Raw genomic sequence first — 17,040 nt, 5'->3', positions numbered from 1 at the left:
CTCTCTCTCTCTCTCTCTCTCTCTCTCTCTCTCTCTGTCTCTCTCTCTCTCTGTCTCTCTCTCTCTGTCTCTTTCTCTCTCTTTCTCTCTCTTTCTCTTTCTTTCTCTTTCTCTCTCTTTCTCTCTCTCTCTCTCTCTCTCTCTCTCACTGTCTCACTCTCTCTCTCTCTCTCTCTCTCTCTCTCTCTCTCTCCTCTCTCCTCTCTCCTCTCTCCTCTCTCCTCTCTCCTCTCTCCTCTCTCCTCTCTCCTCTCTCCTCTCTCCTCTCTCTCTCTCCATTGGTTGGGACGCGGCTATGCCGCTGATGCAATGACCCCCTTACCAGTACACTGGTGCTCATTTTGCCGACCTCGGAAGGATGACGGGCTGAGTCAACCTCCTGGTGTATTTTAATTCAGCGGTCAACGAACTCAGGACCCTGGGATCCCAAGCCACCACCTTCACCACTAAGCCAACACCAGGCTTATTGTTTGCCACTGGTGCTACATGACAACAGTAGGAATAAAATAAATAAAAAAGCAACAGAACGTCAGATTTATTGGACTACTCGAGACAATTGTGTCACAAGGTGTGTTCTGCACACAAGTTTTCATCGTATCCAGACAGCGAGATTGCTTCGTTTTATGCGCGGAGAGATACGGCCGATGACATGCGCCGGCCTTGCTTGCGATTTATTCGCCGCGATGCAACATGTCCGCTGCGCTGCGCTGGTCACGTCACCTCACTAAAATATTTCTGATATCGAGCAGTATGCAAGTCGAATTTACATTATTGAATTACGAATAGGATTTTGTCAAACCAGTTGTTATTGCCAAGTCTTCCTTCGATGTTCTCCCGATCATAATGAATGCCGGGAATTTCATCGCCATTTTCCTCTGCTTGTCCTGCTTTGGGCTCGAACTGCTAAGGCCGTATTTCATTTCCAGCTGCCTGAACTCCACCTCCCGTGACTACGTTATCCGACAATTCTCCATGTGATGCAGACCAAAATCCTTCATTTCTCTCACACTCACTGTCGTTACCAGACAAGTGAAAGTCCATGCCATCCATTATTCAAAACCAAATGTTAGATTTTTTTAAAGCAGAAATGAAGGAAGCAATTGAGTCGACCAATCAAATGTGGAAACGCACAGAAAGCCAATAGAATCACGTCGATCACCAACCTGAGTAATTTACGTGCAGCCTTTGTAATCCTGTAGTTGACGTCATGTGGGTTACGCCCCTTTCAGGAGAATTTTTAGGGGCGTTCCCGAAGAGGTTTGTTTTTTTAATTTTACATTTTACGGAATGAGTATTGTGGAAAAAATTGTCAGATCTGAAATCACGATTAAAAACTCCCATAGGACATATATAAAAGAAATTTCAGTACTTTTGCATGTCAGGGGGCCTTTAAGTTGTTTCTCCATCACAAACTGGAGTTTGTTGACAGGACGACTGACAGAAGTGAACCAAGTGTTTAACCCTGCTTTTCACTTCACATGTGCAGGGTAACAACTGAAAAAAATATCCATACTGACACGTGGTATGAAGTGTCTTCATATCCTGTGTTGATATTTTACTCCAAATATTTGCTCATTCAAAATCGCTGTTTTTAAAATTTATATTTAAGCACGAAATGATTGTAACTGAAGCAATGGACTCCACAACATGTTTATTCATAGTTTCACTGACCCAATAAATACAGTTACTAAAAAGAAGCTTAACCCTTTGAATCATGGCAGGTAAACCTGCCGCTCGGGTATATGGAGGATTGAATAGCAGCCGGTAAACCTGCCGCTCGGGTATATATAGGTTTGAATAGCAGCCGATAAACCTGCCGCTCGGGTATATATAGGTTTGAATAGCAGCCGGTAAACCTGCCGCTCGGGTATATATAGGTTTGAATAGCAGCCGATAAACCTGCCGCTCGGGTATATATATAGGTTTGAATAGCAGCCGATAAACCTGCCGCTCGGGTATATATAGGTTTGAATAGCAGCCGATAAACCTGCCGCTCGGGTATATGGAGGTTTGAATAGCGGCCGGTAAACGGAGGTTTGAATAGCGGCCGGTAAACCTGCCGCTCGTGTCTATGGAGGATTGAATAGTGGCTGGTAAACCGGCCACTTGGTATATGGAGGTTTGAATAGCAGCCGGTAAACCTGCTGCTTGTGTATATATAGGTTTGAATAGCAGCCGGTGAACCTGCCACTCGGGTACATGGAGGTTTGAATCGCGGCCAGTAAACCTGCCGCTCGGGTGTATGGAGGTTTAAATAGCAGCTGGTAAAGGCCCTGTCACACCTTGACAATTTAGCCGGTGTATGCCTGACATATGTAAAATTTGGCTAAAACGCTGGCACATGTTGAATACGTTATGGGTAAGTTTGTATACGTTAAGAGCACGCTGGCATACATCGTAGTACGCTGGCATACGTCGTAGTACGCCGAGGTGTTAGACAAATTTTCCATGCTTGAAATTTTTTGCAGTATGCCAGCGTATGACTCACATGTTCCGCATAATGCTGGCCATAAGTTGTAGGCACGTTACGCGATCGTTGACACACGTTACTTGTAAGTTACTCATAAGTGGAATCGTGTCTAGGTAATGTTTAGCGTACCCGAAACTTATTTCTAACCTATGAGTAACGTGTTGTAGGAACGCTACATGATCGTTGACACACGTCGACATACATTACTTGTACGTTACTCATAAGTCGAAACACGTCGATGTAATGGTTAGCGTCAGTGTTCCAGACTCCATTTTTTTTTCTTCGCTATGACAGTGATGTTAACACTTCGATTTCAAGTGCGGTTATAATATAACATAATTAATAGGCTGCTGCTCAACGATTTAAATCATAACCGCACTAGAAATCGAAGTGTCAACATCATCATCATACCGAAGAAAAAAAACATCCAGGGAGTCTGCAACACTGACGCTAACCATTACATTGACGCGTTTCGACTTATGAGTAACGTATGTCGATGTGTGTCAACGATCGTGTAGCGTGCCTTCAACTTATGCCAGCGTATGCGGAATGTGTGTCATACGTCGAGTACGTTGAGAAATTTTCAACATGCTGAAAATTTCTCGACGTATGCCAGCGTACGACGACGTATGCCAGCGTACTACGACGTATGCCAGTGTGCTATTAACGTATACAAAATACCCATAATGTATTCGACGTGTGCCAGCTTGGTTCGGCAAATTTTTCATACGTCGGCATACGCTGGCTAAAACGTAAAGGTGTGACAGCGGCTTCACACTTCGATGTCTAGTGCGGTTATGATTTGAATTGTCGAGCCGCAGCCTATGAATAGCCTACGCCACGTGATCGTCGGCGATACGCTGCCGCGCTATGCATAAGTTAGACTATCGTTGGGCATAGGTTGTGAACGCCGACAACACTCAGCATTCGTTGGTATAAGTTATCTATATGTGATTAAAACGTTCTGTGTACGTTACTAATACGTTATGCATACGTCAAACACGTTATTATATGCCCAAAACTTAAAAAAAACATCAATAGTTCAGCGTACGCCAGCGTTTTACATACATTTTGAGACCTTGCCATACGCTGACTAAAACGTCAAGGTATGACAGGGCCTTAAACCTGCCGCTCGGGTATATGGAGGTTTAAATAGCGGTTGGTAAAACGACCACTAGGGTTCAATGGATTAAAAAATTAATAAACTTTTGACATCATCTTGTTCTGAACCTGCACACACCTCAGAAAAACCACATTTTTGCAATTACAGGTCGAATGTGGAATTGGTTATTTTTCCACGTGAATTTTATAAAAGCTTTTCACAAAGTCCTCTCCACACGAACTATTCACCATCAAGTCAATTCAGTAATTATCTCTGATATTCTCACTTGCTTTCGTCTGCAATATTTCTACTCAAACTATTTGCATTTTTCTTCTCGATTTTATTATCAAAGAGAGGAAAAAGAGCATTGGATCCGTGCCAAGTATGAACGACATTGCATGCTTGCAAGACGTCCTCAACCGAAGGAATCCCTCGGAACATTGTTGCTGAGAGCGGCAGCGGCCAGCGACCTCCCCACTACAGTCCTGCTCCTCGCGCACGGCTCACGGGATGAGGTGAACGTGACGGAAAGTGAGGGGTCTCGCCGCTCGGCCCTACATCTGGCTTGTGCTGCTGGAAATGTAGTTCTTGCTCAGCTTCTCATCTGGGTCAGTCTTTACTTTGGGGGTGGCGAGGGGGGGGGGGAGTTATTTTGCCAATACGAGCAACAAAATAATTTAATCATTTGTACTGTATAATTGAGGCATTATAATTATTGTCTGCACATTCTAAAGCCAAAGTATTAAGTACAGTACTGTCTACCAGTTTTAAGGTCACTTCTGAGTTGAATTCTTGATAGCCTTGTTTAATTCCCATGCAAGTTTTAACTCTGTTCCACATAACGAGGAGATCATTTTTATCCTTAACTTGCAAGACCTGGAAAGGCTAATTCAGAGGTAGCACACTCACCTTTGAGCTGTATTATTTGGGTTTAAGCCCCAGGCAGACCATAAACTGTCATCCTGATACTTTATAGACAGTGTTCTGTATCAATAAGTACGCCATTCTTGGAGGGAATGTTAAGCCGGTTGTCTCATCTGCCAGCATAATTTGTGGGTGTGAAACATATTTTGTGGTACATTTCAAAGAGCAGGCCATTATGTGCCAATACCGAAGTGAAATTCTAAATTCCTTCCCTAGTCCTCAGTTAGGACTGCATCAGTGAAACAACCAATCCCCAGAAACGATGCAACTGAAGAGCCATGCACTGCTTGATGCTGATGATAATTAAAATGAACCTGGTTAGTGGGGCAACTTAGCTAAATATAGCATAACAATTGTGCATTTTGTGAGGAAAGCACCAAATTTGGCACACGAGTAGCCTATCATATTATGAACAGATTTGGATATTGGGCCATCTCAAAATTTTTGATGGCAGTGGAAAATGGCTGCCACAGCCATCAGCGGCTGAATTTGAGATGGCCCAATATCCAAATCTGTTCATACTAGAGGGGGAGCACTCGGAAGAGTGCAAAACCTCCGCTGCCGATACTGCTGGGTCACTCGAGTGAACCTTATATCTTATTCATTAAATATGTCAACAGTGCTGACAGTTATAGTTCTTTTCTCCAACATTTTTTTTTTGGGGGGGGGGGGGGTTGGAAATCATTTAAAACATGTAAAAATGCAAAATAAAAAAATCGAAATTTTGTTGAAAAAAAAATTGCAAATTTTTTTTTCTCTAACAATTTTTGGGGAGGGGGTTGGAAATCACTTAAAACATGTAGAAATGCAAAAAAAAAAATTCCCCCTTTTTTGTGGCGGGGGGGGGGGTAAATTTTTTGGGGGAGTTGGAAATCACTTAAAACACGTAGAAATGCAAAAAAAAAAACATTATTCTCAATTTTTTTCGGGGGGGTTGGAAATCACTTAAAATATGTAGAAATGCAAAAAAAAATTTTCTCTAACAATTTCTTTGGGGGGGGGGGTAACAATTTTTTTGGGGGCGATTGGAAATCACTTAAAACGTAGAAATGCAAAAAAAAAATTCTCTATTTTTTTTGGGTGGCAGTAATTTTTTTTGGGGGGGGGGTTGGAAATCACTTAAAACATGTAGAAATGCAAAAAAAAATTCTCCAACAATTTTTTTTGGGGGGGTAACAATTTTTTTGGGGGGGGGGTTGGAAATCACTTAGAACATGTAGAAATGCAAATAAAAAATTTCTTTTTTTGGGGCGGGGTAAAAAAAAAAATTTGGGGGGGGGGGGTTGGAAATCACTTAAAACATGTAGAAATGCAAAAAAAAAAAAAATTTCTGTAACAATTTTTTTTTGTTTTTGGGGGCGGGGGGACCAAGTCCAAAATTTAATGGCATGATCCTTGGACCATACCTAACCCCCCCACCAGGTTTTGTCGAAATCCGTCAAGGAGTTTTTCCGTAATACTGTTCACAAACAAACAAACAGAAAGGGGTGAAAACAGTAACCTCCGTCCATCTTCGAAGATGGTGGAGGTTAAATATGATAGGCTACCAGTGTGCCAAATTTGGTGCTTTCCTCACAAAATGCACAATTGTTCTGCTAAGTTACCCCACTAGGTTGCCATTTCAGATTCAATGAAACCACAGTGCATAATATCATATCTGGGGCTTCCTTTAGGAAGATAAACTGTTGAAATTAAATCTGTACTACTACTGTTTTGCAGCTAGCCGTTGACATGTGTATACTCGACATGTTGTCTGGTTGCAGTATGGTGTGGAAGTGACGATGCGGGATGCCAATGGACTCACTGCACTGTCGTATGCCAGGCGTGTTGGCAGCCGTGAGTGCATAGACATTTTAATCCAATATGGCTGTCCTGATGAGGCCAGCAGCACGGTGTCATCAACTGAGACCGGCCTCTCACAGTGTGCTCTGCTTACAGCACTGGCTTCTGGATCATTTCGCCGACCTCCTGATCTCTCTTCAAATCCTCAGCCAGAGTCAGACTCGCAGAAAGCCCCTTCCTGGTGTGTGGATTTTTCCATTTCCGAGTCAGCACGGCACGGCAGTAACCAGTTTCCACAGGCACGCACACCCGATTCCAGCCACCAACACAATGAACTTGGACACAGAAATGAGATGAAAACATCAGCGAGCATCATATGACGTAGCAAGGTCCTCACAACTCAAAGTGGGATGTCTGCACATACTATACAAACGATACGCACACACCGCTCATCCATCACTTCAAATGCAGTTTATTTTCAAACTGAGCCATGCCGTAACTGCTATGAGCTGGCCCTCGCTTTACAGAGAACCGCTTACAGTTCTTTGTCAAAGCTTGCTGAAGTAGGTCATCACACCACCAATGCAAGAACACACACTCCTCGAAAACAACCAAGTGTGATGATTAGCATTGTACGGTGTTCTAGATCGATATTGACAAAGATCAGGTTGTGAATTTAAATCGAAAATGTATTCAACACCGAGCTATCCAAACATCGAAATCTGAACAAATCCTCCGTTCTATCAGGTACTCAAATACTCCAGCATCAAGTGAAACGAACTGCACGAACATCAAGTATGTAACTCCCAATAGTGCTTGCACTCGATAACAATAAGAAACAAGAAACCTTATAAAATACTCGTTTTGTAAGGACATTTTTGGAAAGGAAAGACGAGAAGCAATTGAAATAGTCACAAATAACTTGTGATTCAAAGCACAAAAAGGTGATGCAGTGATAACAGCAACGACAGGATCTTGTTGATGCAGATATAAGCGTTAAAGTTTATCACGTTGGATGGGAAGTGTTTATTAATTTTCTTAATCTCAAGGGTTATTCTTTATCTGCATGGCTTGGAACAATATTTCTGAGAGTTCATAAGTGGGAAGCTTTTTCATATACAAAAGCTGCAATCATGGTTTGCCATTGCTAAGTTACGGGTGTGGAAGAAAAATAAAAAAGCAAAAATAAAACTTCCGAGAGCGAAGCCGATGTCGCGTCATCGCAAGTCCCCACGCTTCCCACCGAAAGCAAAGTTAAAAGTTTCCACCAGGAATGACCCAATATCAAATTTGGAATTCATTTTTCCTCCCCCCATTTTGACCTTCGTTATTTTAAGTCCCCGCTCCGGGGGCATGAACTCGGGGTCAAATCCCCCCCCAAAAAAGTTACATAGTCATACGTCCCCCATTGCTGATTGCATATACAAAGTTTCATTAAAAATGTTTAAAATGTGCCTGCAATTGAATTTTTCAGTGCTTGACCTTTTGACCCTGCCCCAGGGGACAGGGGCCAAAACTGATACTGCTCTCGCACCTTCATGCTATGTCGTGATCATAACTACCAAGTCTGGTGAATTTATACCCAACCGTTTTGGAGATAGCGGACGGACGGACAGACAGAAAGACGGACCCGATTCCAATTTTCCCCCGGGTTTGTTTTTTCTTTCTTTCTTGTTTCAAAAAGCGTGGAGATAATTAAAGGCTTGATGCCACCTACAATCACAGCAGCCATTCGGAAATTCTTGGTCAATCCTCATAATATTCAATCCCAGGTGTATGTTTTGCTATATCCTACTCAGAAGCTTTGCTCCTGTGAATCAAAATGGGAATCTGGGAATTTCCATCATCGTATTTGTGTTAAAGCAACTGTATATTAAACACTCATCCCAATTCCATTTTAAACTAAAACGTATTAAACACGAAATCATCAACACTCACCGAATAAACCCGGCACAATCCGGCAAGAAAACCCCACTTTTTGGTTGATATATATATATAAAAAAACAAAAACAAAGCGATTATATTCCAATCAAAAAGTATCGGCATGTACCTGCGGACGGACGGCCTTTCCACCCGACACATCGGACGTCTGTCGTCACCTTCCGACCTGCGCTTGCAGATCTGAACAATTGTCAACCTGCATGGGTTAAAAAAAAGAGCGTGGAAGAAGAAAACAAAATGTACATTTTCTGTACAGTATTTATAATTTTCATGGCGTGCTTGTGTGAATTGGATTTTGAGTACGTATATTTATTAACATGCCATTGGCTGTCCTTTATTGCATTAGTGCTTTGATGTGTTTCTGGACGGGTTGGGTTCCGATGTGAAAGCCATACAGACGGAAGAGAACGTGCATTCCATTCTCGTGACAAAATTACAAGCAGTTTGTTTTTCAGATGTGCATTAATTCTGTTACGACATTAGAGAGGATAAACATTCTTCGAATCGACATTCTAACAAAATGACAGTCCTTGCTTGTAATCCTTTGTTTGCATGGCAAATTACGTGGTTTAAACGAAATTTTAAATTGCTTCTACTTTGTCAGCTGGTAATCTATGTATATTCATACTTGTTCACATTTTCCATGTTTCTTCTTTTTTATTTTTTAACCTTATATGGGATAGCAGCTCACATTTAAACAAGCCAGCAGTGTTGCCTTCTCATGCTCAGATTTCATCATAATGGCAGTCGATGTGCTCTTCTTTAAATAAATATTAATTTGACTGAATAACGATCTCAACATCAAGACCATTCTTGGTGATCCAACAGTAAGTCGAAGCCTTTGAAATATTACAAAAAAAAAAGTCCAAAGGGTACATTTTTATCATTCACATCAAGTTTTTGGCAATTTGTTTTGATGTTTTATTTCAAACAAAAAGGTTATTGCACTGTCGTGAGTGTTGGAAATGTTTGTACAAAATAAATGTACCCCTCGATACCTTTGTGGGATTTGACGAAATTTTGGTTTTTCATAGAAAGAGACAGTGAATGAACAGGACGGTGGGGTTAGCTTTGCAGAGTTAATTTGCCCGTAATGCCTGCGCCATGTCGACACCACAACGATTCAACAAGAAGGCAACGTCGTGCAAAGCACGGTACTTGCAAAATCCATAAAACAAAATTGACCTCAAAAATAATTAATGGTTGAATTCAATTTTTTTTTTGTACACATTGTCAAGGCTCGTATGAGAGCGAACACACAATGCACAGCAAGGGGGGGGGCATGAGACAAGAGGGGCAGGAGAAGGAAGGACAAAACAGTGGGGAACAGAGACATTAGGAGATCTGTGGAAGGGAGATGGATGGGATGGGGAACATGGGGTACACAACTTGGATATGACAGGGACTTTCAGTAAGGAAAGCAAGGAATTTGAGGAGGTGGGTTTGGGGTAAATTAAGGGGGGTAGAAAATATCGAGGATTTGGATGGGGGAAGATAAGAGGTGGTGGTGAACAGCTGTTTTGAAGGCCTGGAGAGAAGAATGTGATTGAAGAGAGTGGGAGTTTATTCCAAAGGTGGGAAAAAAAGAAGAATGAAAGAGTGAAGGTGAGACGGAGCATGGGGGAGGGGTGAGACAGGAGAGGAGACGGTAGTAGACAGAAAGACCACCGACCTGCCTGTGGTGTGAGAGTGAGAGTCCCAAAGACAGCCTCACCGCGGGAGATACCAATGATCCGAAATTCCTTGGTTTCCACCAGCGTGAAGCCGAGAAAGGTGAGAGGCAGGAGCACCAGCCCAGAGGGGAGAGCAGTACTCCATCAGGCTGCAGATGAAAGCTTTGTACGTGGTCAGCAGCTCAGATGGGCCGAGGAAGGACTTTGCATGAGGGAGGATTCCGAGTCGGCGAATGGCTTTGGAGGCCAGGTTGGAAATGTAAATGATGAGGCCAATGATCAAATATGCAACTCCTCTTCAAATACCAAGTGAATCGGTTGAAAATTGACAATTTTAGAAATTCGGCTGATGTTGATCTCAAAAATAATTGGTTCGTTGAATTCAGTGACCTGAAATATAAATCCTCTTCAAATTTCAAGTCAATCAGATGAACATTGAGGATTTTAGAAATATTGTTGCGGGGCCGGGCGTCGGCGACGAGCACGACCACCAGATGGAGCAGTAGAGTCAGCTCCACCAATCACCCGGAATGTATAGGTCGTCACCCCGGATAACTCTGGAGCCGACGGGTCCCTTATCGGACCGAAGTTCGCCAATAGGTCGACCACGTGGGGTAGGGTCGATTGCCAATTTCAATTTACCTAAATACCCACGTCGTCCAAGTACTGGGGAAATTCACCCTCGACGATGCTCGTACGGAACGAGACGCTAGCGTACTCGAACCGTGTGCGACCCGAGCGGACGGTCACCGAGCTTTCGTCGATCCAAATGTCCCTTTACAGCGGCGACAGCCTTGCTAATTCTCCAACACGCAGCGTGTCAAACCAATAAAAGAAGCACAAAAACGAACTGATACATTGAACACATGGGTATATTTAGAATAGGTGGGGAAGGAGGGGAGCACGAAAGAAGCAGTTATCACGACTAATATAAATCAAATGCAAATAATGTACAAGGCACTCAACAGTTGCTACTTAAAGATGGGCCCACACACAGACATACACACACAGAAATGGACCCCAATGGTCTTTATTGAAGTCTTCCAGCTCAAGGACAGGGTGCTGGAGACCAGAGCCTGCACTTGGACCTGTCCACTTCATGTGGTCTTCGACGATCTGGCTCTTTGGGACTCGAACCCGCAGCAATGATGCCACTCCAAGCACCAGGGACAAAGGAAAAGCGTCGGACGCCAGGTGGACGAGACGAGAGACGACCGAGCACTGCCAAGCCGACCAGACCAGACGAGTCGATCTCCGGCACCTCAAACCCGATCGCTGCCAAGCCGACCAGACCAGACGAGTCGATCTCCGGCACCTCGAACCCGATCGCTGCCGAGCCGACCAGACCAGACGAGTCGATCTCCGGCACCTCGAACTCGATCGCTGCCAAGCCGACCAAACCAGACAAGTCAATCTCTGGCACCTCAAACCCGATCGCTGCCAAGCCGACCAGACCAGAGGAGTCGATCTCCGGCAACTCAAACCCGATCACCAAACCCTGACTCTCTTTCCAAGGCCCTGGCGTTTCTTATATGGCATTTATCCTGCGGGATGGGGTATCGGAGGAAGGATCGCCGTCTGAGACGTCTCGCCACCCATTGGTCCGGGGTTCGTGGGAACATCGGTGTCTGAGACGTCTTATGCCTCCCATTGGTCGGGGGGAACATTCCATCTTTCCGGGGCAGAGTCGGAGCTCTGGTGGCCAAAGAAACTCCGCCCACGTACATGGTCGAACGCACGTAGACAATGGCGTCGATGTGAGGAAACGAGGTGAAGGCGTGTTGTTGTTATAAGGGGTGTAAAAATCCTAACTATTGAAATAACGCACAGCGCACGTACATTTAATTCCCATTAGACAAGGGAAAAGGGAGCTATCTATCGACACTTACTTATCGATATAACTGAGCTATAGGACGTGTATGTTGAGTGCAGTAAACTTCCAAATTCGTAACACTACCCCCTCCCCTTTTTACAGACTCGTCCCGAGTCGTTGAATTTTCATGTGAGTAGAATGTGTAAGTTCTCCCCTTGTACGATTTACCTACGGATCCCTGAGTGCGACATTTTTTCATACATGTCCCAAAAATAAATAACCTAGTGCGCTGCGTAGCTAAACTATCAGACTCACTCGGACAACTTAAATAAATTGCTGGCGCTAGCACAGACATGCAGGTGGGTTGAACTTATTTACAATTGTTACCTTATCTATTTACACTAACCATGGCCCAGGACCTGTGATCTGTGGGGGGAGGGGGGGAAGTCATTTCAAAGTCATTGGTGCAGGAAATGGATGGATGATGGTCTGGATGCAAACACATGATAAATGCATGGGCTACGCAATGCAGTCCCATTGATGTGGCTGCCTGCAGGGCAGTCCTTACAAACACACTGTAGGTGATACTGGCACACATGGTGATGGTGAAATGGGGCAATGCAAACAGGGTAGCAGGCATGGGGTTATGCAAAGGCAGGCAAACAAGGCATGGCAAGGCAAATGCGGAACAGCAAGTACAGCACAACAGGCCGGCAGGTGAAGCTGGGCCGGCCTCTGTTCTCGTTCCGCGTGAGTCTGGAGGGATTGCGGTGGTGCCGGCCGCTCTGAAAACGAGCTCGGATCTACCCTACCATCTCCCCCCAACCTATCGCCTTTGCCTGTCTGTCCATACCCACTCCCTTAATTTGCAACACAACACATCAAAATTTAGCCCCTCTTTATTTTATTTTTTCCCCTTTTACAATTCCGTCTCCCTAACCCACTTATCGTCTTTGTCCACTAACCTATCCTGCCAACCGAGCCTACTCCCAACCCCTAAGATCCCTTTCTGGAGGGGAATAAGGAGAGACAAGCGTTCTGTCTCGAGGCCCAAATATAGCCCCAGAATGGCCTCCTTCATATTTCAGCAATCTACCTAGGTGGGTCCAGTGCCCAACGGAGAGCAAAGGGATGGATGGTGCGAAGGGGTACATCTCCTAACTATCCTACTTTTTATTAAACTACCCCGGGGCTTTCCAAAACGCCTACCACTTTAACTATGGGTTCTAACACCCATGATTCCCGTCACCTGTGTTGGTGTCCATTATAAATTTTGGACAAGCCCTCGAATTTTCACTCGTGCCCTTGCACAATTTCCTGGCTGGGCAGCGTGGCTCACTTGGCAGGGATTCCCCCTCTGCCGGACTCTATCTATGGCACCACCGGGCCCTGAGGCTGTCTCTGAGCCTACCTGCTCCCTATGAACACGGGGGTTGCCCTTCCTGGCATTGCCCCCTTCCATGCCCACATGGCATATTTGGTGCTCCGGGTGCAGATCCGCGGGTTGCCCGTGCCCAGTCCACTATCCCGGTCCCTTTGACCCTTGGCCTATTACTTCGGTGCTCGGGGTGCCCACTACTCGGTACTCGCCTTCCCAAGCCACGCTCCCAGCCGGTCAATTTTACTACTGCACCCCTCCAAATGGGTATCATGCCTTCACTCAACACCAACAACAAAAAGACCTTTTTGTAAATTTAACTAACCCACTAACTAACATTAAACTGACCCCAGGGTCACAGGTGGGTTTCACTCCTCCCCCCACTCATTCATTCGCACCATGCATTCCACACTCGCTCCACACACACTCGGGCCCACTGATCCACACTCATTTATCACACATTTTCTCTCACTTCAATCCACACTCTATGTTCCCCTGACTATCTCATGCTCCCTCGTCGTCCCTTAAACTAATGCACGTTCCTTTTAATCTACGTCTCCACTACACATTCCATGTCCGTCCATGTCTCCCAAAAATCCATTTTCTAGATCTAACCTAAATCCACTAAGTGACTAACACATTCCACGGGCTCCATGAGGAACAACCCATGTCCCCATGAAGCCGGTCTAACTATCGCTAACCCTTCCCACTAACCAGTGCTTCCTTTGCCCAAACTGGGCTGTGTACTTGGAAGCGAGGCTCTTTTTTTTCTGCAGCGCCATGGTGGCGGTTTGCGGCACGCCCGTTCGTCCCTATGGGCGATACCAACGTCCCCTCCGATGGCCGATCCGTGCAGCCATGACGTCACCCTGCACATCGCAACAAGCGCTCGCTCTCGCGGGATTCCCCACGCGGGACGACGTGCGGTTTGCCCAAAGCTCGCACCGCGAGGTCCGGGCTGATGACGTCACTCGCACACCGAACGTCTGTGTCTGAGACGTCTCACGCCTCCCATTGGTCGGGGGGAACATTCCATCTCTCCAGGGCGGAGTCGGACCTCTGGTGGCCAAAGAAACTCCGCCCACGTACGTGGTCGAACGCACGTAGACAATGGCGTCGATGTGAGGAAACGAGGTGAAGGCGTGTTGTTGTTATAAGGGGTGTAAAAATCCTAACTATTAAAATAACGCACAGTGCACGTACATTTAATTTCCATTAGACAAGGGAAAAGGGAGCTATCTATCCACATTTACTTATCGATATAACTGAGCTATAGGACCTGTATGTTGAGTGCAGTAAGCTTCCAAATTCGTAACAATATCACTGAAGTTGTGGACCTTGGGCTTATGTTGACCTTTTGGTCAATGTTGACCTCAAAAATAATTGACTGGTTGAATTCAGTGACCTGAAATATAAACACTCTTCAAATTTCAAGTCAATCGGATGAAAATTGAGGATTTTAGAAATACCACCTTAGTTGTTGACTTTGGGCCGATGTTGACCTTTTGACCTCAAAAACAATAGGCTTCTTCCTTATAACAAACTCTACCATGTGATGAAGTTTCGTGAAGATCGGTTTAAAATTGTGACCTGTTGGTGATAGACAGACAGAATAACAAAATCGACTAATCAATAAACTTGAAAAATCTTCGATTTTGCAAATAAAAAATCAGTTTATCGGATGCAGAAGAACTGGCTGCAGTAACGTAACCAAGCACTGATTGTAGTAACTCACTCAACGACAAAGGAAGAAGCTGATTCTTTGAAAGCATGATTCAATGACCTGGTGCACACGTACTGTGGAATTCTAAACAATGTTTCTAACTTTCACATACAACAACGGGGATGTCTGACGGCTGTGCCGGGGCTTCAAGGTTACCCCAAGCATTCATATGTGCAAGCCCAATAAAGGGACGAGAGTGCGGTATTTTTCGGGGTACAAGTCAATATGGAAGTCTAATTGGCTAATTTTTCCATTCCCCCCCCCTTTGCTCATAGATAAGTTGATTTGGAGTACAAAATGAAGCAAAATCAACTCTGGTAGTTAACAAAACTCAAACAGTAGACGTGTTACTTGGTCCCTGACACTGTCGAAACGCATCCCATTGCTGCTGACAGTACTTCCAGGGCCCATGGATATTAATGAGATGTTTTGTGCATATTATTTGAATTATGTTGAGGGATGACCTTTGAGATATCGAGGCACAGTATTTAAAACGAGCTACATTTCTTGCCGACATGTATTTCCTGTGCGCAGCCATTTTCCTGAGCAGACTTGGCTTCCAATTTAGAATCTGCAGCGTGTGACTTGCGTGAATTTACGGAAGGCATTTTGAGATGACGTAGTTAGGATGTAGATACACGATTCAAATTGAAAGGGATGGATCAAAGGTGCTAGGTGAGTGTATACACGTTACTGGTTAGATCGTTTTGCATGCCGCAGTGAGTCAATTGACTCGATCAATCCACAAACGTTCCGGGCAACGAATGCTGTGGTGTCCTTTAAATTAACAATTATTACACTTTATTTCAGAAAATATCACACTTCCAAAAAAAAATTCATTTATGCAATTCAATGTCAAACCAAAGATCCGTCGATTGCGAGTTCAAGTCAAAGCACGGACTTCCGAGAAAACCGTATCGACTTGTAGTCCAAAAAGAAAACTATGTCGATTTGCTGAACAAGCGAATGTGTCTGTTCCAGCTCTGCAAGTGTAATGAATTTCCCCATGAGATGCATGACAGAATCCATCCACGTGGCTCTCAGTACCCTCAAGGTGTACCAAAAACACACAAAGATGTTCTGTTACGTCCGATCCCATCAATGACTGTTTTCACGCATCAATTGGGAGAGTAGTTGAATGAACTACTGCAGCCAGTTATTGGTGAGTTATCTGACTATGCTGCCAAACTCATCACCTTGCAAAAAAAACAATCCATGAATAAGAACTAGACAGCAACGTCGCGGCTGTTCATTTGGTGTCTCGATTTTGTTCACATTGACACACTCCCCCATTGACAGCTGCACAGCAACGCTGAACCACACAATCCTGAACCTCCATCGATTCCTGAATCGGTCTTTGTGGAACTCGTGAACACGGCAACATACTCGGTTTAGCTCGGTTTTAATGACACCATGTACGCACACTTGGATGGTGTAGTGATGAGATCCTCACAAGGTCCAGAGCTCAAACATCTTCCTCGGATTCCATGAGAAGCGTGTCTTCCATGATTTAACTGCCAATCTCATACCTTGTGTGTATTTTTGATAGGTGGACGATACGTTCTTCAATTTTTGATTCTGCTGCTGCATGAACAAACTTCCTCGTATGGGCACTCTTCCCTCCAGGGCTTCCAGCAAACAATGCACCACCCACCGATTCTGACCCATGATCTTTGTTACCCTCTCCCAACTCGACCATCTTCCGAGCTCGTTTCAGTGTTTCTTCCCTCTCTTTTCCTGTTCATTCGTTCCTTTAATGTTTGTCCCACTATCAGTTCTACCTTGCTCTTCCATGAGCCTCACTCCAGTCAAGAAAGACAATAAACAGATAACATCTGTTGTTCTGCTCTTCCATGAGCTTTGACGGTGGATACAAACATTCCTGCACATCCCTGCATGGTGGCCATGTTATCAGCAGGAAAACAAAGTAAATCAATAAAAAGAGCAATCAGAGATTACAGACCCTTGCCAGGACTTTGTTACCTCCACCACCGAAGGTGAAGGAGGTTATGTTTTCACCCATCTCTGTCAGTTTGTTTGTTTGTGTGCAGGATATCTCAAAAAGTTTTGGACGGATACGGATGAAATTTGGTGGGCAGGTTGGGTGTGTGAAACGGACGAACTGATTCGATTTTGGTGAAGATCCAGATCCGACTACTCTAATTTTTTGAAAGTGATTCTTCACCATTAAGAGATGGGGCAAAAAATGATGTATAGCACGATATCTCAAAAAT

At 44.5% G+C, this 17,040-nt stretch overlaps 1 protein-coding gene across 7 annotated transcripts in view; it reads left to right on the top strand.

Moving 5' to 3' along the window:
- The window catches only part of LOC147022337 (arf-GAP with GTPase, ANK repeat and PH domain-containing protein 1-like), a 185,509-nt gene extending 176,293 nt beyond the window's left edge, over positions 1–9,216 (top strand). For all 7 annotated transcript variants that reach the window (XM_085893112.1, XM_085893110.1, XM_085893114.1 and 4 more), the window contains 2 exons: positions 3,925–4,180; positions 6,260–9,216. In XM_085893112.1, the coding sequence (XP_085749238.1) occupies positions 3,925–4,180; positions 6,260–6,658 (655 nt within the window). In that variant the 3' untranslated portion in view covers positions 6,659–9,216. The remainder of the gene's footprint in view (positions 1–3,924; positions 4,181–6,259) is intronic.
- The last annotated feature ends 7,824 nt before the right edge of the window (positions 9,217–17,040 follow it).

This window comes from Eptatretus burgeri, chromosome 8, assembly GCF_056783735.1.
Source record: "Eptatretus burgeri isolate ZD-2024b chromosome 8, Ebu_testis_v1, whole genome shotgun sequence".
NCBI lineage: Eukaryota > Metazoa > Chordata > Myxini > Myxiniformes > Myxinidae > Eptatretus > Eptatretus burgeri.
Note: the sequence above shows the minus strand (reverse complement) of the source record. Positions and strands in the feature narration are given on the sequence as shown.